This window comes from Mytilus trossulus, chromosome 4, assembly GCF_036588685.1.
Source record: "Mytilus trossulus isolate FHL-02 chromosome 4, PNRI_Mtr1.1.1.hap1, whole genome shotgun sequence".
Classification (NCBI taxonomy): domain Eukaryota; kingdom Metazoa; phylum Mollusca; class Bivalvia; order Mytilida; family Mytilidae; genus Mytilus; species Mytilus trossulus.
The window spans coordinates 22,063,355-22,089,741 of NC_086376.1; the positions used below are offsets into that span (position 1 = coordinate 22,063,355).

Below are 26,387 nucleotides of genomic sequence, written 5' to 3' on the forward strand. Positions count from 1 at the left end.
CCAGAATAAAGCTATGTGACAGGTGTGTAGGTAAACCAGAATAAAGCAATGTGACATGTGTGTAGGTAAACCAAAATAAAGCAATGTGAGAGATGTTTGTGTAGACCAGAATAAAGCGATGTGACATGTGCATGTGTAGGTAAACCAGAATAAAGCAATGTGACATGTGTGTAGGTAAACCAGAATAAAGCAATGTGACATGTGTGTAGGTAAACCAGAATAAAGCTATGTGAGAGATGTCTGTGTAGACCAGAATAAAGCAATGTGACATGTGTGTAGGTAAATCAGAATAAAGCAATGTGACATGTGTGTAGGTAAACCAGAATAAAGCAATGTGACATGTGTGTAGGTAAACCAGAATAAAGCAATGTGACATGTGTGTAGGTAAATCAGAATAAAGCTATGTGAGAGATGTCTGTGTAGACCAGAATAAAGCAATGTGACATGTGTGTAGGTAAACCAGAATAAAGCTATGTGACAGGTGTGTAGGTAAACCAGAATAAAGCAATGTGACATGTGTGTAGGTAAACCAAAATAAAGCAATGTGAGAGATGTTTGTGTAGACCAGAATAAAGCGATGTGACATGTGCATGTGTAGGTAAACCAGAATAAAGCAATGTGACATGTGTGTAGGTAAACCAGAATAAAGCAATGTGACATGTGTGTAGGTAAACCAGAATAAAGCAGTGAGAGAGATGTCTGTGTATACCAGAATAAAGCAATGTGACATGTGTGTAGGTAACCCAGAATAAACTAAAAGCAATGTGACATGTGTCTAGGTAAACCAGAATAAAGCAATGTGACATGTGTCTAGGTAAACCAGAATAAAGCCATGTGATAGATGTCTGTGTAAACCAGAATAAAGCCATGTGACATGTGTGTAGGTAAACCAAAATAAAGCAATGTGAGAGATGTTTGTGTAGACCAGAATAAAGCGATGTGACATGTGCATGTGTAGGTAAACCAGAATAAAGCAATGTGACATGTGTGTAGGTAAACCAGAATAAAGCAATGTGACATGTGTGTAGGTAAATCAGAATAAAGCTATGTGAGAGATGTCTGTGTAGACCAGAATAAAGCAATGTGACATGTGTGTAGGTAAACCAGAATAAAGCTATGTGACAGGTGTGTAGGTAAACCAGAATAAAGCTATGTGACATGTGTCTGAGTAAATCAGAAGAAAGCAGTTTGACTGGTGTCCAGGTAAACAGGTGACAGGTTTCTGGATAAAGCACAATAAAGCAATGTGACAAACACCTAGGTAAACCAGAATAAATGAAATTGAGAATGGAAATGGGGAATGATTCAAAGAGACAAAACCGGACTAAAGAGCGAAGCACTGTGACAGGACTGATGTGTCTTGGTAGTCCAAAAATAAAACAGTATGATAAGTGTCTAAGTAAAGAAAGCAATGTGACAGATGTCTGGGTACACACAATAAGGCCAAATGACAAGTGTCTAGGTAAATCAGGCTGGGATTGGAACTCATGCTACCGAGATATTGTTGCATAAGATCACCTTGCACTATGCCTGGTGAGTTAGACGTATGACGGTATGTATGTTCAATGTCCTAACTCAAATTAGTCTTAACCATGCAGATATCAATTAACAGATCTCTTACTTTTTCAAACAGAATATTTTCTCCAAAAACAATTACTCAATCTTTTCCAATAATTTCTTTTTTTATCTGATGTCTTTTTTAATCCTAACCTCAAGTAAACTATCTAGTTTATAATGTTTTTGGTTTGTACTTCAAAATTTTAATTAAAAAGCAAAAAATAACAAATCCTTGAACCTCATTCAGTCATATGTAATCTGTTCAAGTGACTAGATCTTATATTACAAAGAAAGAAAAGTATCATGAGTTTCAAATAGGCAATTAAGATATGTGGAAAAATAGACACTCTTTATGATGCAAATAATTTTTTAATATGACTCGTCAGTTTTAATTGCTGTTATTTTGACATATATGAATATACAATAAGAGATGACTAAAGTTCTAAAGTTGTTAATGGCTAATATTTATTATTCTAAATTTAAACAGTTGTTGAAATGAACTTTCCGATCACTGACCAAAACAACTTTATTTTCCAACTTTTGAAGTTCTTAAATCTGTATATATTGAAAATGTCCATCAATCTTTATCTTGGCATAGATAATAAGACAAGAATTCTTATTATAGTTGTAAAATGTTGAAATTAAATCAAAGGTTGGGTAAGCCTAAAAAATAAACCACCTTAAATCATAACTTTATGAAAAAAAAAGCCACAATTCCAAAACCTTTAATTATATAAAGTTACAGATAAAAAGGACGTCTTAATATCTCTTTTTACAAAATTTTAAACCATAACAGTTACATCATGTACATTGAAGCACCATTAATAGAAGATTCAAGTGATTCATGGTCCATTTTAGATGAATTTTAAATTAAAGTCTGAAAGATAGAGTTGTCTCTCTTTGACCATTCATTCTTATAAACATGTTTTTGTTTTATGAAGAAATCTAGTTACATAAAATGAATTCAACAGGGCATTTTGAGAATAATCCATTTTATGCTATTAAATAACTAGAAAACTCTTAGTAGAAACTTGAACATACCAAGCTACATTTATCAGTATTCAAATACATGTACATGTTTTTTTAAATAGTTACATGTAACATCAAACCAGAAGCAGTACAGCTTATAGGTACATCAGGTATACCCCATTTGTAATTCAAAGTACTAGAAAACAGGAAGAAAATGCCTGAAAAATGTGAACAATACAACAACAGTATAGCTCATCACAGTCAAGTTACAGATCAAATTTGAATTAATTATGTTGAATTAGAAACCTCAGAAAAATGTGGTGAACATTTCTATTTATATAATACATGTATTATACATTTAACATTAAAAGTATTGTCAAACAGAAAGCCTCTTAATACAACTAATATCGCAAGCTGTAGACCAAATATGAAGATGTATAAACTATTCAGAACATGTAGTATTGGAGGAAAGAGACAGGAATAAATTTTAAAATATGTAACTCAACATTAACGCTACTTGTAATCTACTGGCTTAATGACATTTCAAGACATCTGTTGTGTTTCAAAATGACAGAAAGATAAAAAGGGCAACATCATGAACATGAATAAATCTATATATGCTCTTACCACTAAGGGGCTGGGGTATAATACTGTGAAATCTGCCACTTTCTATGAAATATGGTACTTGCATGACAAATTTAGGTAACTTTCAGATTGATCACTGAAGAAGTTAATGAATTTTCGGAACTCAAACTATAAAAGTTATTTAATTCATTCTAATGTTGAAGGATGATAATGTGAAGATAACAAAGACATATTTTACCATGTAAAAGTCAGTACTTACTCATATATATAAAAATGGTCTGTTTCCCTGATAAACAAAAATATAACTAGCATGAGAATCAAAACTAAAGTCACTGTCTGTCAGATGGAAAAATCTGGACTTTACCCTAATGATCAGTTTTATACCACACAAATAGTTTAAGAGTACATCAGTGTCTAAGAAAAGATAAAGTTAAAACTTAATCTCAAGGTGTGCACCCTCCATAACTTTAAATAGGTGTAAACATTCCAAAGGTATGTTAATCAGTACATAGAAACTATAGTATGTCATTTTCTTCACTTATTTTTTAAAGTTTTATTTTCACTTTTACTGAAGCCTTTATTTCACTTGGTTAAATAAGTTGAAGTCATTAGAAAACTCTCAGACAGGCATGCCATTTTGAGTATCACTTAGTATCACATCCATATATATAATAATACGTACATGTTATAATAATACTTTACAACTATCAATAAACAAAGGTGGCAAAAAGGTAAAATGTTTTGCCCACATGTAAATAATTTAATAGACAATTTTATATAAGAGTATCACAAAAACAGATGGGGACAACAAATAGTTGGAACTCCTCCCCCCCTTTATCCTTGGATTGGAACCCTCTTTTAAATATGACTGGGGCTGGATCCGTCCCTTTATCACATATAATTGTTGCTAGTTACCAGGTTACAGTGTGCATGTATTGTATATGTCAATAATGAAACACTATTAAGCATTTCTTTCAAAGGTGTGTTTTCTGAAATGTTTAATTTTATGTACATGTACTAAAAGGACACTTTTATCCCTCTTTAATATTTTAGTTTCTCATATTTCTGGTTTAAAAATAAGGGTAAACAAACACAATCCTATGCTTCCAAGCTAATAGTAAATTTGTTTTGATCCAAGAGCCATAACTCTAATAATTTATTTGTTCTTTTACACAGTTTCAATAAAAATAAAACAAGAAAAGTACGGGTGAGAGCATTTGCAATACATTATTCCAAATAACTCATCTTTTTATAAGCTGCAAAACACCTTAACAATATTTGATCTGCAAGGTTTTTAAACTTGTCCTAAAAATTGCTCAAATAAACCCGACATAAACGTAATTAAAATCAGACAAGAAATGTATGCATTAGAGTACTGAAAATTCAAATTTCTCAACAATTTAGGTTTCCGAGGGGTATTACTCCCTCTTGAATTATATTCAGTATCAAATTTTTCACCTGTCCATGAAAATGCTGATTTGAGCTTTTGAAATTGTAATGGGAATGAGTTTCCCAGAGTTCATGCATCAAATTTGAAAAACAAAATAAGTTACTGATAATGAATACATATGTGAGTTACACACTTTATGTTTGATATATCATGTATGCTCTTGTTCAATGTTAATAGAAAATCATAGTAGCATAAAAGTGTCAACTTCTTGTCAACAAGTATGTACGGTGCAGTCTGTTGTGTTTGCGCACCCAAGACCTATGATTTCACTTCATTCAACTGATTAAACCAATAATTTGATAAAATTGTATGAACACATTCATAACATACTTTTATTTCATAAAATCTTCTGTTTGTATAGTTTCACCCTCAAGATTTTGTATGATGTGTGTACAAAATTAGGGGAACTCCTGTTCTGAGAGTTCCTCCTAGAGGAATATCCTTATGATTGCTATTAATTATTTGATTTATTGTTTCAGATCTCCATCATTTCTGATGTCAATTAAAGATATAAGAAAACAGTGTTATACTCATTTATGATGGAGATCTTTAAGACGAAACTTTCAACACAAATGTATGAACAGTCCTTCACAGTTCAAAATGGATACGCCGGCAAGAGTTGAGAACTGTCACTTACTCATTTACCTCCAATGTCAAGTGATTTCGCTGACACCTTCCTTATTTTGAATAAAGGAAAGATTTTATACTTTGAAATATAGCTGAATTTAAACCAAACAGACTGCCAAGGATGCAGAGCAAAAATTACTTAATCTGATATAAATTAGTCTTAAATAAATAAAATTTAATCTGATGATGTAGTTTTATTATAAATGGAAACTGGTCAAATATGGTAAATCATTGGTTTGCAGTTATCAATGAACTCTTGAACTTATCAATTTTATTCTTTTTTATCCCTTCAGAAGGCTTAAACATAACAAGAATGATTGTGTTTGTGTTACTCACAGTGCTCACATGAAGAAATCAGCTAATGTGCGCAGGGGACTCCACTGTAGTAAATACATGTACTATCAATGTATTCCAATAATTTCCTTTCAACTTTCTGTACAAGATGTTGTAACCTCTTTGTATTTTTAGGTAAATGATTTTTTTTTGTATTTATTTACATTAAAATACGGTCTACCATGTCTATGCACAGGGGCACATATCTATTAAAACAATGTATACGGGAGCTGTCATTTGATTTATATGGCTGGGCTAGGATTATTTTTAATTTTTCACATCATTTTGATTACCTGATTAACCATTTTTTTCTTTTTTCACTTCATACATTGATTCTTTATTATTTTTAAAGCGCCACCAACAATATATCAGTACAAAGGAGAAACTACATTAGTGATAATAATTTTACAAGAGAGGATATAGTCCGGCGGCTTTGTGAAAAATTGTGCACGTCCTGTTACAAGCATGAAATTTGGCATAGACCTTCCTCAACTATTACTCTTTTTTTTCAGATAGGGAGGCATTTGAAAAAAATGTCTCACTTCCGGTAAAATCCAAAATGGCGGACGTCATACTTAAATCAGCCCAATATCAAAGGCTAGCGTGTAAAATGTGTTATTATCATGCTACTATCATAATATTTGGTACAGACCTTTGTTTTTTACTACTTTTGGATAAATCAAATAGATTAGAAGACTTCAGAAACCCCACTTCCGGTTAAAATCCAACATGGCGGACATTTTACTTAAATAAGCTTATTTTTTAGGGAGGGTCATTGAAATGTGCTTTAACGTATTGCTACTATCATTACATTGTGTAGGAACCTTTCTTTGGTGCTTCTGATGGATACAATGTATAAGACATATGTCTTTAAAACCCTGACTTCCGGTAGTATCCAAAATGGCGGACATAGAAATATCATTTTTTTATTAAAATTTTCAACTTTTTTCAAAATGTAAATATGGTAAAAAAAATGATTTTTATTTTGTGCTGGTCAATAAACTTTTGGCTCTAAGTTATCCCAAAAGCCACTTATTCTAGCATGTTGTAAATGTTTAGATATAAAGTTGACACTTCCGGTAAAAATAAGACGTAAATTTCAAAAAAGAGTCCTCAATCTATTTCTTCGATGTAGAGTTTTGGATAGATTGATTAAAACAAAATAAATTAGTGTCAAGACTAGGTAGCATAAGAGTCAATCCCAAGCTCGTCTCACTAAACACCTGCATTGGTATATTGCACGTTTTACATGCTTGAAAAGACCAGACCAATCGTGGGAATAACCTCATTTATAATGAGCTTTCCCTTTTGTGCAAAAAATGACTTTCTTGCTTCGTTAATCATGTTAGATATGATAAGTTTGTGCAATCTTACAGTAAAACCCCAGTGATTTCGGCTGATCAATCATCATTTTTTATGTTAAAGTCACATCTTCAAATACCATCAATGTCTCCCACGCAGTCTTTTTTTCCTTTTCAAGCAAAGAAAGAACAGTATCACAACCGGTAAAGGTATGGGTCAGAAATAAAAGTGTGTGATCACTCATTGCCTAGTGCATTTGAAAGGCCATTGATATATATTAATCCAAAGATTTTTGCCTCCCCAAAAACAATCCATAGTTCGTCTGCCCCTATGTCACGGAATAGCTAAATAGTATTTACAGCATCATCAGTGACTGTTAATCATGACTCATTTAAGTTCGTGTTTCACAGCATCAGACACATGCTCTATGATTTAAGTGTCAGTCTCTTTATGTGAACATGGTGCTACACTTAAAATACATCACGTGGCGGATAAGATAGAATATCCTGAGCATTTGTTTCTACAACTACCATACTCATCAAAGACTTCATCCACTCTTGTTACAGTTTTAAGGTATTTTATTAAGGTAATATCCAATCATCATACTCGTAAGGAAACACATTGAAACTGTAACAACAGTGGATGTAGTGTTGGATGTGAACATAGACAATACTGGTAGTTTGAAAGCTGCTAAAAGAAGGAAGAGCAACATTTAGGGGAAAGGGAATACACAGACGAATCCGGGATTAAAAACAGCTTAAAAATTGGCAAAGTTTTCTGAGAAATGACAACAGTAAGAAAGAACTTTTAAGTTTTCATTCACAGAAGCTTGCTCAATACAATTTTGAGTACAAGGTAAAGCAACAAATGCTCAGGATGTTCACTGTTATCCACCACTTGATGATGTTTCAAGTTTAGCACCATGTTTACACGAAGAGACTGACACTAGAATCAAGATCGATGTGTCTAATGCAGTGAATCACAGACTTAACCGAGTCATGACTCAAACAGTCGATACTGATGTCATTGCTGTTTTGCTATTCCGTGACCTAGGGGCAGACAAAATTTGGTTTGCATTTGGAAGTGGAAAAAGTATAAGATATATATCAATCAATGACCTTTCAAATGCACTAGGCATTAAAAGATAACACGTTTGCTGGCAAAGGAACTGCGTTGGTGACTTTAATGAAGTTTGGACATGTGACTATAGCATTTAGAATGATGATTGACCAGCCAACATCACCATATGGATTTGATAAGTTTAATGTCATTGAAAACGATACGTGGTTTTGTTGTAAGATCGAAATAAAGAAACAGATTGGGTTAACAAGGCAAGAAAATATGTATTTTTGCAGAATTTATGGATGTGATAAACAATACCACTGTCTTTGTAATTGTTGGAAATCAACTCCGATTGTGAATTGCGGCCTAACGAGTATCCTGATTGGGTATTATGTCCTTACCTTAACAAAGTACCTTGAAACTGAAATACGAGTGGATGAAGTCTTGGATGCGTATGGTAGTTATAGCAACAAATGGTCAGGATTTTCTATCTTATCCAACACGTGATGTATTTCAAGTTCAGGACCAAGTTCATATTTAGAGTCCGACACTAAAATCATGGTGCGTGTGTCTGATGCAGTGAAACACGAACTTAAACGAGTCATGATTCGAACAGTCCTTAATGATGATGCTGTCACGACTGTTTCGCTGTTCTGTCACATTGGCGTAGACGAACTATGGATTGTGTTTAGGAGGGCAAAAGGCTTTGGATTAATATCTATCAATAGCCTTTCAAATGCACTAGGCAATGAGTGATCTGAGTGATCTGGCACACTTATTGATATCCATGCCTTTACCTGTTGTGATATGGTTCTCTCTTTGCTTGAAAGAGGGAAAAAGACTGCTTGAAAGGGGGAAAAAGGCTATGTGGGAGACATTGATTGCATTTGAAAATGTGACTTTAACAAAAAGAATGATGATTAATCAGACTAAATCACCGGGGTTTTACTGTATGATCGCACAAACTTAACAGATGGGTATAACATGGTTTATGAAGCAAGAAAACAACTATTTGCGCAAAAGGGAAGGCTTTTTGAGGCTATTCCCTCAACTTGGTCTAGTCTTTTCTAGCATGTAAATCATGCAATATACTTAGGTAGGTGTTCAGGGAGACGATCTTGGGATTGGCTTTTATGCTACCCACTCCAGGCGAGGACAAAGAGAATAACTTTTTAAAAACTCTTTTTGAGGCCTTATCATTTTGTCAAAAGCTTGTACATTATGGATGTAAAAAAGGATACCGCGGTCATTTAAAATGTGGAAAATAGGGTATCCCGTGCACTGCGATGTGTGCATGTCATGGTGACTGTGAATAAACATGTATTCTTTGCCAAATAGAAGTAATTTTAAATATTTTTTAGTACTATAGTGATTTTATTTTGTTTTAATCATTCTATCGAAAACTCTACATCGAAGAAATAGATTGAGGACTCTTTTTTGAAATTTATGTCATATTTTTACCGGAAGTGTTAACTTTATATCTAAATATTTACAGCAGGCTAGAATAAGTGGTTTCGGGGATAACTTTAAGCTAAAAGTTAGTGACCACCACATAATAAAATCATTGTCTTTTCATTTTGAAAAAAAGTTGAAAATTTGAATAAAAAAATGATATTTCTATGTCCGCCATTTTGGATATTACCGGAAGTAAGGGTTTTTAAGACATATGTCTTATACATTATATCCATCAGAAGCACCAAAGAAAGGTTTCTACACAATGTAATGATAGTAGCAATACGTTAAAGCACATTTCAATGACCCTCCCTAAAAATAAGCTTATTTAAGTAGAATGTCCGCCATGTTGGATTTAAACCGGAAGTAGGGTTTCTGAAGATACCTTATCTATTTAATTTATCCGAAAGTAGTAAAAGACAAAGGTCTGTACCAAATATTAGGTAAGTAGCATGATAATAACACATTTTTACACGCTAGCCTTCGATATTGGGCTGATTTAGGTATGACGTCCGCCATTTTGGATTTTAACGGAAGTGAGTATTTTTTTTCAAATGCCTCCCTATCTGAAATAAAAGAGTAATAGTTGAGGAAGGTCTATGCCAAATTTCATGCTTGTAACAGGATGTGCACAATTCGTCTGAAATATGCTTGTAGCCGCCGGACTAATAATTGACAACAGAGATTACCCGTCATCACGACAAAGATTGAAGAATTGAAGGCTAGAATGAAGTTTGAAAAAAGGCAGGACAGGAGTTTTGAGTAAAAAAAGGCAGGATGAGCAACTTGGCAAATAAAAAAGGCTGCCTGCCACCTTTGTCAATTTATGTAAAAAAAAAAGTCAGGATAAACTAAGAAAAAAAAGGCATGACAGAAAAGAGTGAAAAATAAAAAGGACAGAGATTACAACTAAAAACATGCAGGACAACATTTTTCATCCTAGCCCCCATATAAAAATCAAATGGTAGCTCCCTAACGCATACCAGGCATTCAGTCGAATGGCATATTATCCGCCCCAAAACACCTTGGTATTTGACATGTTTGATACGAGCCCCTGCATGTGGTCTATGTTTGACAGTCCACACTGTAATATTTCACTTACAACAGAGATCAAAGGTGACTCCACGGAACTTTTTACAAGTTTCTAAAGCAATAAACAACAATTACTAGTTTGTGTATTCGTGCGATCTAACACAATCGATGTAAATACAGACAGGTCTGTGGTAGAAGTTGTCAAGTATTTCCCGCCATAATAATTTCAGTAAAAACCGACACTACGATCCCGGACGCATAAAAAAGAATACAAATTAAGTATGTTGATCCTGTGTACCATGACCGACAGTGCGAGGGCCAGCCTATTCTAATATCGCTATAGATAATGCAAACTCAATTATGACAAGGAATATAACGTATGCTTGCAAGTTGATACCATATATATAATTATGATACCTTACTGAAAAAGGTCACTCGTCAAAAATTACAAAATTTATGAAAAATGTAAAAAAAAAATGATTAAAAGGACAATCACTCCTCAAGAAGTCAATTGACCATATTGGTCATTTACTTCTTTGTAGATCTTACTTTGCTGAACAGAATTGCTGTTTACAGTTTACCTCTATCTAATTAATAATATTCAAGATAATAACCAACTTGAAACGGCAAATTTCCTTAAATTATCAATGGTGGGGCAGCAACTAACAACGGATTGTCCGATTCATCTGAAATTTCAGTGCAGATATAACTTGATCGGAAGAAGAATTTTACTTCATTCAAATTTGCTCTAAATGCTTTGGTTTCAGAGATATAAGCGGTCAAAATCCACATTTTATAACTCTTTTCTATTATTAGCCATGGTGACCATCTTGGATGGTTGGCCGGGTCACCGGACACATTTTTCAAACAAGATACCCCAATGATGGTTGTGGCCAAATTTGGTCACGGAAATCTGGCCCAGTAGTTTCAGAGGAGAAGATTTTTGTAAAAGTTAACGACGACGGACGACGACAAACGACGGACGCCAAGTGATGAGCTAAAAATAAGTTCTCTGGATTTTTATGAGCAAATCTAAGAAAAACATAATTTTATATACTCTGAAAAACTTTTAAATGTAGATTTTACCCATATGATGAATGTATGAAAAGCGATGATGATTTTCCACTTTTCTTTAACAATCAATGCATTTGAATGGGGGCATGGACCTGTAGTATCACAATATTATCTGTCTAATGAGCTTTTTAATAATGTTGTAGTTAGTCGATCATAGCTGTTAAAAGTTGGGTTTCACACAAGAAATCTGAACAAGAGCCATGCTTGAGTGTAGTGTGAATTAAAATCACAAAATACTGAACTCCGAGGAAAATTCAAAACGGAAAGTCCGTAATCAAATTGCAAATTCCGAAGCTCAAACACATCAAAAGAATGGACAACAACTGTCATATTCCTGACTTGGTACAGGCATTTATTTTTGTAGAAAACTGTGGATTAAACTTGGTTTTATAGATAGCTAAACCTCTCACGTTTATGACAGTCATGTAAAATTTAATTTATTTGTGAAAAAAACAAACAAACATAATATTTTATAGTGTGTCTTTTTATGTTGTGATGTTACACTATCATTTTAGATAAGGGAGAATGTTTGGTACCATTAAAACGTCTAACCCCGCTGCAATTGTTTGCACCTGTCCTAAGTTAGGAATCTGATGTTCCGTAGTTGTCGTTTGTTGATGTGGTTCATAAGTGTTTCTCGTTTGTTCATATAAATTAGACTGTAACTCCCGTTTAAATGGTTTTACACTTGTATTTTTTGGGGCTCTTCATAGCTTGCTGTTCAGCGTAAGCCAAGGCTCTGTGTTTAAGACCGCACTTTGACCGATTATGGTTTACTTTTATAAATTGTGACGTGGATGTAAGAGATGTCTCATTGACACTCAAACCACATCTTCCTATATGTATATATGTATTATCGTCACAATTACAGTTTAAGGTTCCTTTCTATGCGTTTCAGGAGATGTGAGCATATAATATCCAGGCATCTTGCAGATAATGCAGGTAAGAGAATCAGGTTTATGGGTGGTTTTTTTTGTGTGTTAAAATATATTCCCGTCTTAATACAGGATTGATTTTCGCTTCTACAACCAATGAGTATGTAGGGTACCCGAGTGTATGGTTTGCCGAAACACTATTTTGTTTCAACCCAGGTGCTAATTGTTTAGAACAGTTTTCCAGGAAAATGTGTGATGAGTTGTCTGTTGTTATTATCAGTGGTGGTATCGACTCAGCAACTATCTTCTCGATGTTTGCTTTTAGTGCGTCTTTTGTAAATGTCGATTAGAAGTATATATGCCGTCTCTTAAAATTACATATATAATAAGGGCTCCATTTTGTTTCATTGCTGGTGTATACCAATGTTTTCCTGTAGTCTGGATTAAGCATAACGCCAGAATGGTTTGGATTTTTCCGGGAAGCTCTTTTAATCTCCATACCCAACTATATCAGTCCTATTCAGGACCGATAACTCTGTCGATAGATATTATCGGGTATACAATATTGTTACAACCAGACCAATCGTATTATACGTCTCTGTTGGAATGTATACAATAACTATATATTTTTTTTCCACAATTTAAACTTTATATCGATTCATTGCCTGGATTTAGCCTTAAATATTAAATTAAAAAATAAATAGCAATAAAATCATGTTCAATGATCGAAAGTCATTTAAATTCATATTTGAATCAGAATATTTCTATTTCTTTGAAAAAAAATTAGAAACATATAAATATTTGAATGCCTTTTGAGCAAAATTTTTTTTTTTAAAGAAATGTTCATAATATTCATATTTTCCTAAAGTTTATTATGAAACATACTTCTTCTGATTTGACACGGGAAGGAGAAGATATTTATTTGTACATTTATGAAAACTTTTGTATATCACAAAATTTAAACTCTGGTAATACATGTATACACACTGACAGGATGTTGAATGTCACCTGGTTGCTTTTGGTTTGCACGTCTACCTGACAATATATTATGATGTAACATTATAACCCAAGTTAGATTTCACCTGTTCGGTCAAGGAATGAAATTTTAAAGGTATAGAATATTTATCTATTATAATTGGACATTTTTTTTCTCTTTGGATGAAAACATTTATTTCTTTTTTGTTTTAAAAGGAATGTATAAATGTATTTTTAAAGAAAGATAAAATAAACAGAAAACTTAAAAAAACGTCTTTAAAAAAAGAAAAGATTTTTTTTATTATAGATATTGTAAACTATTTTCTGTTAACAGTATCTCCTGGATGAATATCTGTCAAAAATAAATGTTCCCGTGTCACACCGGTACGTCTAAACACCGCTCAGGACCTCCTGAGTGCACTCAGGACATACAAAGTGCACTCAGGACATGAAATCTTTGTTTTAGTGGGTGGTGAAGGTATGCATTCGATACATAATTTAATTCTTCATCTTATAGTTTTGGTTTCGATAAAATCAATTTTATATTTAAGAAGTTATTTGAGTTTCCATCGGCACTCGCCGTATTTATGAAATATGTCAGGCATGACCGATGATTATATTGAATACCAATTATCATGTTGATTAGGTCGTTTGATCTTTAATAATTAGAAGTGGTTAGTGATGGATCTAACCTGATACATGTAAGCAAACAAACAAAAGCAAGATGTCTTTTGAAAAATATAGAACAAAGAAGATATATTGATTTGGAAAATGTTTAATAAACTTTTCGTTTTGTTTGTAATAATTGAAGCCAGTTGAGAAATATGAGAAATCTACATAAAGTTGGGAAATTTTCATTCAATCAAGGATTTGTATAGTTAACTTTACAAATCCTTGATTCAATTCATCTCATTTGAAAACGTTCAAAAATATAGATAAAATTTATTGCAAAATGTGGCGTCCTTGGGGATCAAAACCCCGTTTCAACTACGAGTCCCCCAGTGTTTCCAGAGATTGAGCAAGGTATATTAACTTAACTTGATAGATAAAAATATATCGTAAACATTTTCTTTGTAAACATTTTCGAATTTCATAAAAAAAAAATAATACTGAAAAGTGTAAGTTATATTCTTAATTCAAAAATCAAGATGAATAATTCTTTCGTATTTTCATATCTCTAGATATACTACAATAGACTTTTTAATGGTATTGTTCCATAGTGAAAAAAAAAAGGAATATATAATTTACTTTTAAGCTTACAGTTAATCAAAATAAGTGGCATTTATTTATTTTTTTATCAAATTTCGTTCAATATACGGAAAAGTTTTAGTTTTATTCTTTAATAGTTCAAAGATTAAGATGAATAATTCTTTCGTATTTTCATATCTCAAGATATACTACAATAGATTTTAATTGCACTGTTCCGTAGTAAAAAAGAATAAAAGAATATGTGATACACCTTTTTATATATAATTTATTTCCAAGCTAACAGTTACAATTACGAATAGTAGCGTTGATTCTTTTTGAAATTGGTATCATTGTGTTTTTTAATACTTTAATATTTATATATATGTATGTATGTGTGTGTGTGTTTTTTCTCTATTTTATTGTCGTTTAGATTCAATCAAAATTTCATTTTGAAAGATTTATTCCCCTATTGAAACTCGTTCTTGTCCAGTAATAAATTCCTTGAACGAAATAAATTTACTTTTCATGAAGTTAATTAGTTTTGTATATAGAGCCCGTTTTTAAGTATAGAACTGTTGGTCGACACAAAATCCATCCAAAACACGATAAGTCCCCGTGCTCAGATTTTGAAGTACCAAAACCCCAGAAGCTTGCTCGTAAGCCTAACCAAAGGAAAAGATCAAGGACAGCACGCACACAGCCAAGATATTAGACTTCTTAAATTGTTAATATTGTCATTGTAAATATAGTACATACATGCAAATGTCTTCTCTTAACTATGTGTATTGTTTATTGAGAATAAAATTTGATATTTAGTAAACATTGTTTTTTGTTTATTAAGTTGATATGAGGAGAGAGAAAATAATAACAAAGAAAAACAAAAATAGAACTTGTTACAGATTTTTTTTATTTTTTTTATTCATAAACTGCAGAATACAAAAAAAAAAATTTTAGCCGTCAAAATGAAAAATAAACTGAAAAAGAACATCGAATGGGTTATCTTTTTTGTTCTCCACAAAACATACAATTCACTATTTTCACAGTGAATAATTTAAATTAAACTACATTAAACAATCTCAACTATTTTAAACGCAACATTGTACAAACAACACAATTCATAAACATAAATAAAGATAATCCAATTAATTTTGTTGATTGAATAATTCACGGCTCAGTAGTTGTGTAATCAGTGACACGTGCCCACAATATTATTAAAAAATTAACATATCTATCTAAGTTCGATTTCAAATTCTACCAAAATTTATTTCTTATATAAGCAGCATGTAACGAATATATACATATATCCTGTGTGCAAATGCGATGACAATAAAGGGTCCTGAGTGCACTTTGTATGTCCTGAGTGCACTCAGGAGGTCCTGAGCGGTGTTTAGACGTACCCGTGTCACACTTAAAATATATTTTTTTTTATCAAGAAATTTTGAAATCAAGTTAATGATATCGAAATATCACTAAAGGAAAATAACAGAAACATCAGAGATTCTTCATAAAAAATAAATATAATCTAGGAAACTGTTTAAGTTTAACTATAGAAATCATTGATTTGATCTGGGAACAGTATATCTATGTTCCTGATTTGATGCAACATTTCTAAATGATACATCAGCCGCCATCTTGAAAAATCTCGGAAAATTCCCTTTTTTAAATCGATGTTTGACCGAATTTTCCCTGAAATTAAACTGTTTTAAGTAGTATTCTTCGCCTGCTATATGTTTGAATATACTTAATCGATTTGCAAAGTTTGTGTTTTATTTACAGAATTTCTTTATTTGATATAAAAGTAGACATGGGTATCGGTAATTTAGCATTGAGTCAACGGAGAAATGACGAGAAAAAGTGCATATTTTACGATTCCGATTTGACCGAATTTAATCAAAAATTAAACTGTTAGGACCAACATTGTTTAATAGAAATATGTTTGAATATCAAGGATTGATTTGCAAAATTAAGAAAACGGATCAGGTTTATGAGAAAATTAATAACTTTATTGAAGCATATATGCATTTTATATGGGGAAATATAATACAAAATGGCGGCTATTATACGTCACAAAAGTCACGTGATGTCTAACTTAGTTGGATACGACCAATTTCACTGTTTTGATTCTCTTTGCGTGGCTATAATGTGTTATTTTGCATTACAACATTCAGCTGAAATCTCTGTTGAGCCACGGCAGTGACTTTCTGAATGAGCATACCTTTGACGGTGGTGTGATTGTCAATAATTGTGAATAAGGCTGTGGTGAAGGTTGACCACAGTGGCCTTGTGCCTCAACTGGATTGGTGATTTTGGATTATGTTGGCGTTGACAGGTCAATTTATTTGAAGATAGTGTCCCAATCGGCTTTGTTGAACATGTATTGTTTATGCTTTGACTGCTTCATAAAAATTGGAATTTATTTTAGTCTGTGACGACCATAGCATGACGGACCACTGTCTGAAACCAGGGAGAATTATGTTTTACGGAGATAAGCCATGATAGTTAGTTATTTTATCTGGTTGCCTCGCTATATTCAGAAGTAAGGACACCCATGTAATTAGCAAACAGAATGTAAAATTAATTTGTCATTGTTTTCAAAATAATTTTGGTACGAAATTTTAAAAAGTTTTTCATTCAAACAGATTTTTACTTTATGAGAACGATTTGATTGGTTGATCAGTGTTTGATGTCACTTCAGTACTATTGCAATTACATGTTTTTGCATTCAGTGAGTTTATCGGTATAGGAACGCTTGATTGTTAGGAGAGAAACACTTACCTTCGGTAGGAAAACTAACAAACATGGTCAATTTAAAGTGGAACCAAATCGTACTGTACACGTGACGTGAGGATTTCAAACTCACAACATCCAGAGTGATACAATGATTTTTGTACTAAGGCACCTTTTGGATCAATACAATTGAATGTGTACATTCCATATAAATAACATACGTTTTTTTTTTTTTTATCTTTATTACGTTGCTACTCCAATAGTTCTGATTTAGAGCGTCTTGTATAGGTACCTTAACTCTTTTATAACACTGCATCAGTAAAGTGTATATGGTACATACTAATATAGCTAGATGCTCCAAAGTGCCTGTGTTGCTCACCAAGGACAGGTCTATGTGAATGTTTAGAATTGGACACTTTATAACTTTGTAGACTATGATATAAACGATCATCTTGTACTTCTTTTCAAGTTTTTGCCTTAAACACAAGAAGGGTAAAACGAATTGTCATTAAAGGGTAATGACTCCAATAAACCTCAAGATAATAGACCATGAAGAAAATTGTAATTTTTTTCATCTAAGGGCAATAACTCCTTTCAAATTCAAACAGCTACTGGGTAAATACTTACATTCTTAACATGTCTACCAGGTAAGATTTTCTATATTTAAAGTGTTTTTTAAGATTCTAGACACAACTTGCAGATTCCACCATTGTTCTTTTTTAAGCCATGTCTGCTTTGTGTATATATAAAAAGTTGTGATATGGTTGCCAATGAGATTACTACAGGCTTGATCATTGGACAAATGTTTTGCACAAGTTACCCCAAGAAAGATGTGGATAAGTGGTTAAATTGGGCCGAGTAGTTTGAGGAGAAGTTAATGCAAGACAATGCAGACAATTATGATGACAATAACAACCGAGACGCCAAGTGATGAAAAAAGCTTACTTGGGCTTTTGGGTCTGTGGAACATATTGTTTTTCTCACGGTTAACAGCTGAACTTGGCCTGTAGTTGTTTAAACCTTTGTTCTTACATATGCTGGTTCTTAAAAATTGAAATTTGTCTCAGTAGTTCAGAGGCGAAGATTTTTTATAAAAGATTACAAAAATTTAAGAAAAATTATTAAAAATTGACTATTGAGGGCAATAACTCATTAAGGGGTTACCTGACAATTTTTGTAATGCTGACATGTTTGGCACAACTTTTTGGAATTTTGGATCCTAAATGCTCTTCAACTTTGTACTTGTTTGGCTTTATAAATATTTGTACCTGAGCGTCACTGATGAGTCTTATGCAGATGAAACCTGCGTCTGGCGTACTAAATTATAATCCTGGTACTTTTGATAACTATTATTTGTAGTTCTTACTTTGCTGAACATTATTACTGTTGACATTTTATCTCTATATATAATAATATTAAAGATAATTACAAAAAACTAATTTCCTTAAAATAACCAATTCAGGGGCAGCAACCCAACAACAAGTTGTCAAATTCATCTGAAAATTTCAGGGCAGACCTGATGAACATTTTTTTCTCTGTCGGATTTGCTCTAAAAGCCTTGGTTTCAGAGATATGATCCCAAAACTGCATTTAACACCTATATTTTATTTTTTTGCAATGTCGACCATCTTGGTTGGCAGGCAAGGGTCATCAGACTCATTTTATGAACAAGATACCCTAGTGTTGGTTGTGGCCAAGTTTGGTTAAATATGGCCTAGCTGTTTCAGGGGAGATTTTCGTAAAAGTTAAGGGACAACAGATGACAGAGGACGACAGAAGCCAAGTGATGAGAAAAGCTTACTTTGGGCCAGCTGAGCTAAAAAGCTTGCATGAATTATAAAGCCCAAGGACCATAATTATCAGACCAAGGACACAATTCAAGCTTGATCCTTAAATGGTCATGGTAAATTGTACACCAAGTACAAAATTAATATCTTAAAGCATGACAAAAATGTGTGGAAAACTGAATATTTGGGTGTATTATCTATGTCCAAGGAACATAACTCTTCATAATTTAATCTTCAAACAGGAGGAAATTCAAACTTTATCTGTAATTTGTGATGACAAAACTATATACAAATTATTAAATCAATTTCTGTCTTTAAGTACAAAGAACTAGAGGCTCTATAGAGCCTATGTCCCTCACATTGGTCTATGTCCATATTAAACAAAGGACACAATGAATACATGACAAAAGTGTGTCTTGGTGATGGTAATGTGTTTGTAGATCTTACTTTAATGAAAATTCTTGCTGCTTACAATTATCTCTATCTATAATGAACTTGACAACTACAGATATACATATATTCAAAATTAGAAAAACTTGTTTTCGATATTTTTTGGCTTGTTGACAAGTTACTTGGTATGGTACCTTATGCGCACAAAGGGTATTTACAGTTAAACAAAGTCAATATAAAACCAGATGCTCCACAGGGCGCAGCTTTATACAACCGCAGAGGTTGAACCCTGAACGGTTCGGGCAAGTATGGACACAACATTCAAGCTGGATTCAGCTCTAAATTTGGATTGTGATTAAATAGTTGACACAGCATAGGTCTCTGACACAGAATGAATGTGGTCTAATGAACTTAAAAATTTTTTTTTGCCTTTGAGCAATTAACTATGCTGTTGAATATTAATCCTCTCAAAAAAATGAAAGAAAATTTTCTTATTATTTAGAAATTTCAAATGAGAATATTCAAATATTAAACAAAGGAAGCAGATGGATTCATGACAAAATTGTGTTTTGGTGATGGTGATGTGTTTGTAAATCTTTACTTTACTAAACAGTCTTGCTGCTTACAATTATCTCTATCTATAATGAATTGGCCCAGTAGTATCAGTGGAAATGTTAATAAAAATTTACAAATTTTATGAAAATTGTTAAAAATTGACTATAAAGGACAATAACTCCTTAGGGGGTCAATTGACCATTTCGGTCATGTTGACTTATTTGTAAATCTTACTTTGCTGAACATTATTGCTGTTTACAGGTTTATCTTTATCTATGATAATATTCAAGATAATAACCAAAAACAGCAAAATTTCCTTAAAATTACCTATTCACGGGCAGCAACCCAACAACGGGTTATCAGATTCATCTGAAAATTGTTAGGCAGATAGATATTGATCTGATAAACAAGTTAACCCCATGTCAGATTTGCTCTAAATGCTTTGGTTTTTGAGTTATAAGCCAAAAACTGCATTTTACCCCTATGTTCTATTTTTGGCCGTGGTGGCCATCTTGGTTGGTTGACTGGGTCACGCCACACATTTTTTAAACTAGATACCCCAAAGATGATTGTTGCCAAGTTTGGATTAATTTGGCCCCGTAGTTTCAGAGGAGAAGATTTTTGTAAAAGATAACTAAGATTTACGAAAAATGGTTAAAAATTGACTATAAAGGGCAATAACTCCTAAAGGGGTCAACTGACCATTTCGGTCATGTTGACTTATTTGTAAATCTTACTTTGCTGAACATTATTGCTGTTTACAGTTTATCTCTATCTATAATAATATTCAAGATAATAACCAAAAACAGAAAAATTTCCTTAAAATTACCAATTCAGGGGCAGCAACCCAACAACAGGTTGTCCGATTCATCTGAAAATTTCAGGGCAGATAGATCTTGACCTGATAAACAATTATACCCCATGTCAGATTTGCTCTAAATGCTTTGGTTTTTGAGTTATAAGCCAAAAACTGCATTTTACCCCTATGTTCTATTTTTAGCCGTGGTGGCCATCTTGTTTGGTTGACCGGGTCACGCCACACATTTTTTAAACTAGATACCCCAATGATGATTGTGGCCAAGTTTGGTTTAATTTGGCCCCGTAGTTTCAGAGGAGAAGATTTTTGTAAAAGCTAACGACGATGGACGACGACGACGCCGGACGCCAAGTGATGGGAAAAGCTCACTTGGCCCTTTGGGCCAGGTGAGCTAAAAAAGTGCTTGTTATCACTGAATGGTAAAGATTGTTTTAATTTATCAGTTTGTAGTAAAAGTGAATATACATTGTATATTGTATAAAACAATGATTTAAGTTGATTCAACTACTATTCTGGACAAAGAAAGATAACTCCAATTGAAATTTCTTGCTATTGCACAATATTGTGCAATTAGATATTTCTTTCTATTGCGCAATACTGTGCAATTGAAAATACTTGCTATTGCACAATACTGTGCAATTGAAGATTTCTTGCTATTGCGCAATACTGTGCAATTGAAAATTTCTTGCTATTGCACAGTACTGTGCAATTGAAGATTTCTTGTTATTGCTGAGTACTGTGCAATTGAAAATTTCTTGCTATTGCACAATACTGAATCTGGATCCTGATTTGGACCATATTGAAAACTGGGCCCATAATAAAGAATCTTAAGTACATGTTTGGATTCAGCATATCAAAGAACCTTAAAAATTCAATTTTTGTTAAAATCAAACTAAGTTTAATTTTGGACCCTTTGGACTTTAAAATGTAGATCAATTTGAAAACAGGACCAAAAATTAAGAATCTACATACACAGTTAGATTTGGCATATCAAAGAACCTAAATTATTCAATTTTTAATGAAATCAAACAAAGTTTAATTTTGGACCCCGATTTGGACTAACTTGAAAACTGGGCCAATAATAAAAAATCTAAGTACATTTTAAGATTCAGCATATCAAAGAACCCCGAAAATTCAATTTTTGTCAAAATCAAACTAAGTTTAATTTTGAACCCTTTGGACCTTAATGTAGACCAATTTGAAAACGTGACCAAAATTTAAGAATCTACATACACGGTTAGATTCAGCATATCAAAGAACCTCAATTATTCAATTTTTAATGAAATCAGTTTAATTTAAACCCTTTTGACCCCTTGTTCCTAAACTGTTGGAACCAAAACTTCTTTAATCAATACCAACCTTCCTTTAATGGTCATAAACCTTGTGTTTAAATTTCATAGATTTCTATTTACTTATACAAAAATTATGGTGCGAAAACCAAGAAAAATGCTTATTTGGGCCCCTTATTGGCCCCTTATTCCTAAAATGTTGGGATCAAAACTCCCAAAATCAATCCCAACCTTCCTTTTGTGGTCATAAACCTTGTGTTAAAATTTCATAGATTTCTATTCACTTTTACTAAAGTTAGAGTGTGAAAACTAAAATTCTAATGCAATTAGTTTGTAAGGATAATTTTCATTGGACGTTGACAAATATTTTGAGGGGTTAGATTCCACGTTCTACCAGTCCGTAACAAAGAAAGCCACCATTTTGAATTCCGATTTTTTTGGGGTATATATATTTTCTCAAAAAATAAACAAGATTGTCACATTTTGAGCCTCAAAATCTTCTTTTTGTCTATATTGAAACCATTGTGAAGCGTACGAAGAGTAAAAATACATTTAGTATTCATGTTTGACATGTTTATGAGTATACATATGACGTCACATTGTTTAGATGCTAAAGACGATGCAACAGTTTCGCGGACTTTTTCATTTATGGCATTTTTAAGCCAAAATATTTATTAAATGAAATTTAATTTGATATGTGGCATTAGAATGGAGATAACTGTATTGTATTTTAAGCTTGGCCTTCGTAAAACTTGATTTTACTGTCGCAAATATCCGTTTACCTATCTCCGCTCCGCGTCGCTAGGTAAACTCAATTTGCGACAGTAAAATCTACGTTTTACGAAGGCCAAGATTAAAATACAATACAGTTATCTCCTAAGTATTCAGACGACGACACCAACGTGATAGCAATATACGACGATTTTTTTTTCAATTTTTACGGTCGTATAAAAACCAATAGTCTTGTCCTTGTTTTTTGTTGGAATACCTGTTCGAGGTTTAAAAGTAAATAATGTGACATATGTTCATGTACTATAATTAGCATCTATTTGGCTATTTAAAATATGATTTACCTATCTTATTGAATGAAAAGAATTCGAGGCAAAATGGCTCTTCCTTTTTAAAACTAGAAACATGTACCCTAATTAGGATTGTGGAAAAGTTTGGTTAAATTTGTCCTACTAGTTTCAGAGAAATGTTTGTAAAAAATCACAAAATATTTATGAAGAATTGTTGAAAATGACTATAAAGGGTAATAACTCCTTAAGGGGTCAACTGACCATTTTGGTTATGTTGACTTATTTGTAAATCTTACTTTGCTGAACATTAGTGCTGTTTACAGTTTATCTCTATATCTATAATAAGATAACCGAACACAGCAAAATTTCCTAAACATTATCAATTCAGAGGCAGCAACCTAACATCGGGTTGTCTGATTTATCTGAAAATTTCAGGGCAGATAGATTTTGACCTGATAAACAATTCTATCCCATGTCAGATTGCTATTTATGCTTTGGTTTCAGAGATATAAGTCAAAATCTACATTTTACCCCTATGTTCTATTTTTAGCTATGGCAGCCATCTTGGTTGGTTGGCCTGGTCACTGGACACATTTTTTAAACAAGATACCCCAATGATAATTGTGGCCAAGTTTGGTAAAATTTGGTTCAATAGTTTCAGAGAAGAAGATTTTTGTAAAAGTTAACGATGACATACGCCAAGTGATGAGAAAAGCTCACTTAGCCCTATGGGATAGGCGAGTTAAAAAGGTGTGGAAAACTAATTGCCTGACTGACGACTAAAGGACGGAATGCAAACCCTTTAGCTTTCCTGGTAGGAGACTTGTAAGGGATGTATGTATTCAGAAAAGAGAAATGAAATGACACAGGAGGGAAACCTGATTAACATTGAACTTCCAGAAATATACATTCTGCTAGATATTATTTAGCTTTGATTTGCATTATATATATATAATTCTGACAAAAAGAGTGCAACGATTATGATAAATAAACATAATCATGTAACAAAATATTTGTTCCGGCGTGACATTTGTTCCACCGGAACAAATTTCATATGAAATATGTTCCACCGGAACTTATGTCACAGAAAATATGTTCCAGCACTATAAAATTTGTTCCGGAACTAATTTTTTAAACAAGTGTGAAATAAGTTCCGGAACAAAAATTACAGCACCATGAGTTTTGTTCCAATACTAAAATTTAAAAGAAAAGGTGAAATAAGTTCTTGTGATATTAGTTTTGAACAAAGGTATTTTATAGAAATCAATGAAAATGTTCTGCTCGAACCAATTTCACAGAAAATAAGTACTGTGCTTGCATGGGGTACATTTGCAATTGAATGCATGACTGTAGGATGGAGATAAGAAATAAAAGCGATGATAATGTATCATAATTTGTATCTATGTTTTATCCTTTATGTGGTATTCGACCTCCTTGTTTCCTGTTGATCTGTCATGGGTGTTCTTATCATACATGTACTTAGCTATGGCCATTGCAGTTTTTAAAGAGCGTTTCTTTTGTTTCTTTGTCTTTTAAAATAATTTATCAGTCACTTTGTCCTTTTTTTAAGAGTACAAATGTTCATCTTTAACTATGATACCTTTTTTGGGGGAATGACTTTTATTATTATTTTTTATTCTACTCTTTCCTGGTTCATAATTGTCATTTTTAGTATTATTAATTGAGTATGTTATTTAACTTTTTCTGAACTCCACATGATCCAAATTGGATGTTTACACTTTTTATTTATTACATTATCAATATAATACAGACTAAATACATGTTTTTATAATGACTTTAAACTGACTGATGACAAGTGCTCAGTATATAAGATAACTTGTTAAACCAGTGGAACATATTTCATAGTCAAGGAACTTATTTCACCAGGTGAGGAACAAATCTCACAAATCCAGAACTTATTTCACCAGGTAAGGAACAAATCTCACAAACATGGAACTTATTTCACTAGGTTAGGAACAAATTTCACCAACCCAGAACTTATTTCACCAGGTAAAGTGTGGAACTTATTTCATATAGATGGAACAAATTATATAGAAATTGTCTGTGTAAAAAGTTCTCCCAGAACAAATTACCTGTGAAATTAGGTCCACTGGAACTTTTTTCACAGGAACAAATTTTGGCTCACACATTAGCCTACTCTTTTTCGAAATCTACAAGGGTGTCTTTAACGTGCAAGAGATGTGGCTCTCTCATAACACGGGCCAGCCATTTATCGTCCCCGTCCGACGGACTATCATCGTTTCCTCAAGACCATACTTGCAAATGGTTTCAAGGGAGAGCCGAACATAGGGTTCCTGAAATTTTCATCCCAAACGGGAATCGAACCAGGAACCCTTGTGTTAGTAGTCCGATGCACTAACCACTACACCACGGCTCTCTCACAATAACATTAATCGCAAATAGATTATTAATAAATTAAATTCATAAATGAAATTCATTAATGAACTAATATTTTTCATTCACAATGATTATTCTTTAAACACTTTACTTATAAGATAATCTTAAATCATCTTCTGGAAAATTTTAACCAGAATTAGTAATAAAATAGAAGTCTGGAATATTGTAGTATCGATTGTTTAAAAAGTATTTAATTTACTATTTCATTAAATCACAACATCCTTGAGCATGCATGTTTCAGATATCATATTTACAACTCATGTGATTTCACAAACAAACAGAAGATAATTTCTTTTGTAAAAAATAAAATTGAAATTGAAAGGATCAAGGACGTATGTTAGTTATACGTCCTTGAAAGGATATAAAATGGTATTTTGATGAAATATGAAAGGTTTGATCCTTATCTAGCCAATTTTCTCTCATCAATATGTTCAAGTCATAAAAACATATATTTATCAAATCATAGTGTCACGAGTATCAGAAATTAAACAAATATTACTCTTCTGTCAGTTATATATTAATCTTTCTAATATAACTAGTTATTAACACAATGGACACATTGGTCAGGAGGACTTCCAGTAACATTCTTTATTTTCTTTCCACTGGGACGATTCATCTTCATATATTTCCTGTTAAGAAATCATTTAAATCAATTATTGGTAATTTTATAATTTTCAATCATCCATAAACTTTAATTTTAAAATCAAGGCAAAATGAAAAAGTGCTAATTATTTGAAAAGACAAGAATACGTGCTTTGTAAAAATCAAAAGAATGTTCAGATGAACAGACAGACAAACCAAGAGACAGGGCAAATGTAATATAGCCTTAACTCTTTGAATTGGGGTATACTACATTGTAATAAGAAGGGATATAATAATTTGTTCCTGGAATGTTAAATCCTAT

The 26,387-nt window shown here is 32.7% G+C and overlaps 2 protein-coding genes across 6 annotated transcripts in view; both read right to left on the bottom strand.

Annotated features, from left to right (window-relative positions):
* The window catches only part of LOC134714888 (long-chain-fatty-acid--CoA ligase ACSBG2-like), a 47,937-nt gene extending 37,335 nt beyond the window's left edge, over nt 1-10,602 (bottom strand). For 4 of the 5 annotated variants that reach the window (XR_010106586.1, XM_063576571.1, XM_063576573.1 and 1 more), the window contains exon 1: nt 10,321-10,342. Coding sequence is in view for 3 of the 5 variants with exons in the window: in XM_063576571.1 (XP_063432641.1) it covers nt 10,321-10,327 (7 nt within the window). In the remaining 2 variants the exon portion in view is untranslated. Of the gene's footprint in view, nt 1-10,320; nt 10,343-10,439 lie in introns of those variants that run through there. The other variant, XM_063576574.1, reaches the window with a different exon arrangement.
* A 14,868-nt stretch (nt 10,603-25,470) lies between these two features.
* Nucleotides 25,471-26,387, bottom strand: part of LOC134714890 (molybdopterin synthase catalytic subunit-like) — a 37,006-nt gene continuing 36,089 nt past the window's right edge. The window contains exon 7 of the mRNA XM_063576580.1: nt 25,471-26,112. Within this exon, the coding sequence (XP_063432650.1) occupies nt 26,047-26,112 (66 nt within the window). The 3' untranslated portion in view covers nt 25,471-26,046. The remainder of the gene's footprint in view (nt 26,113-26,387) is intronic.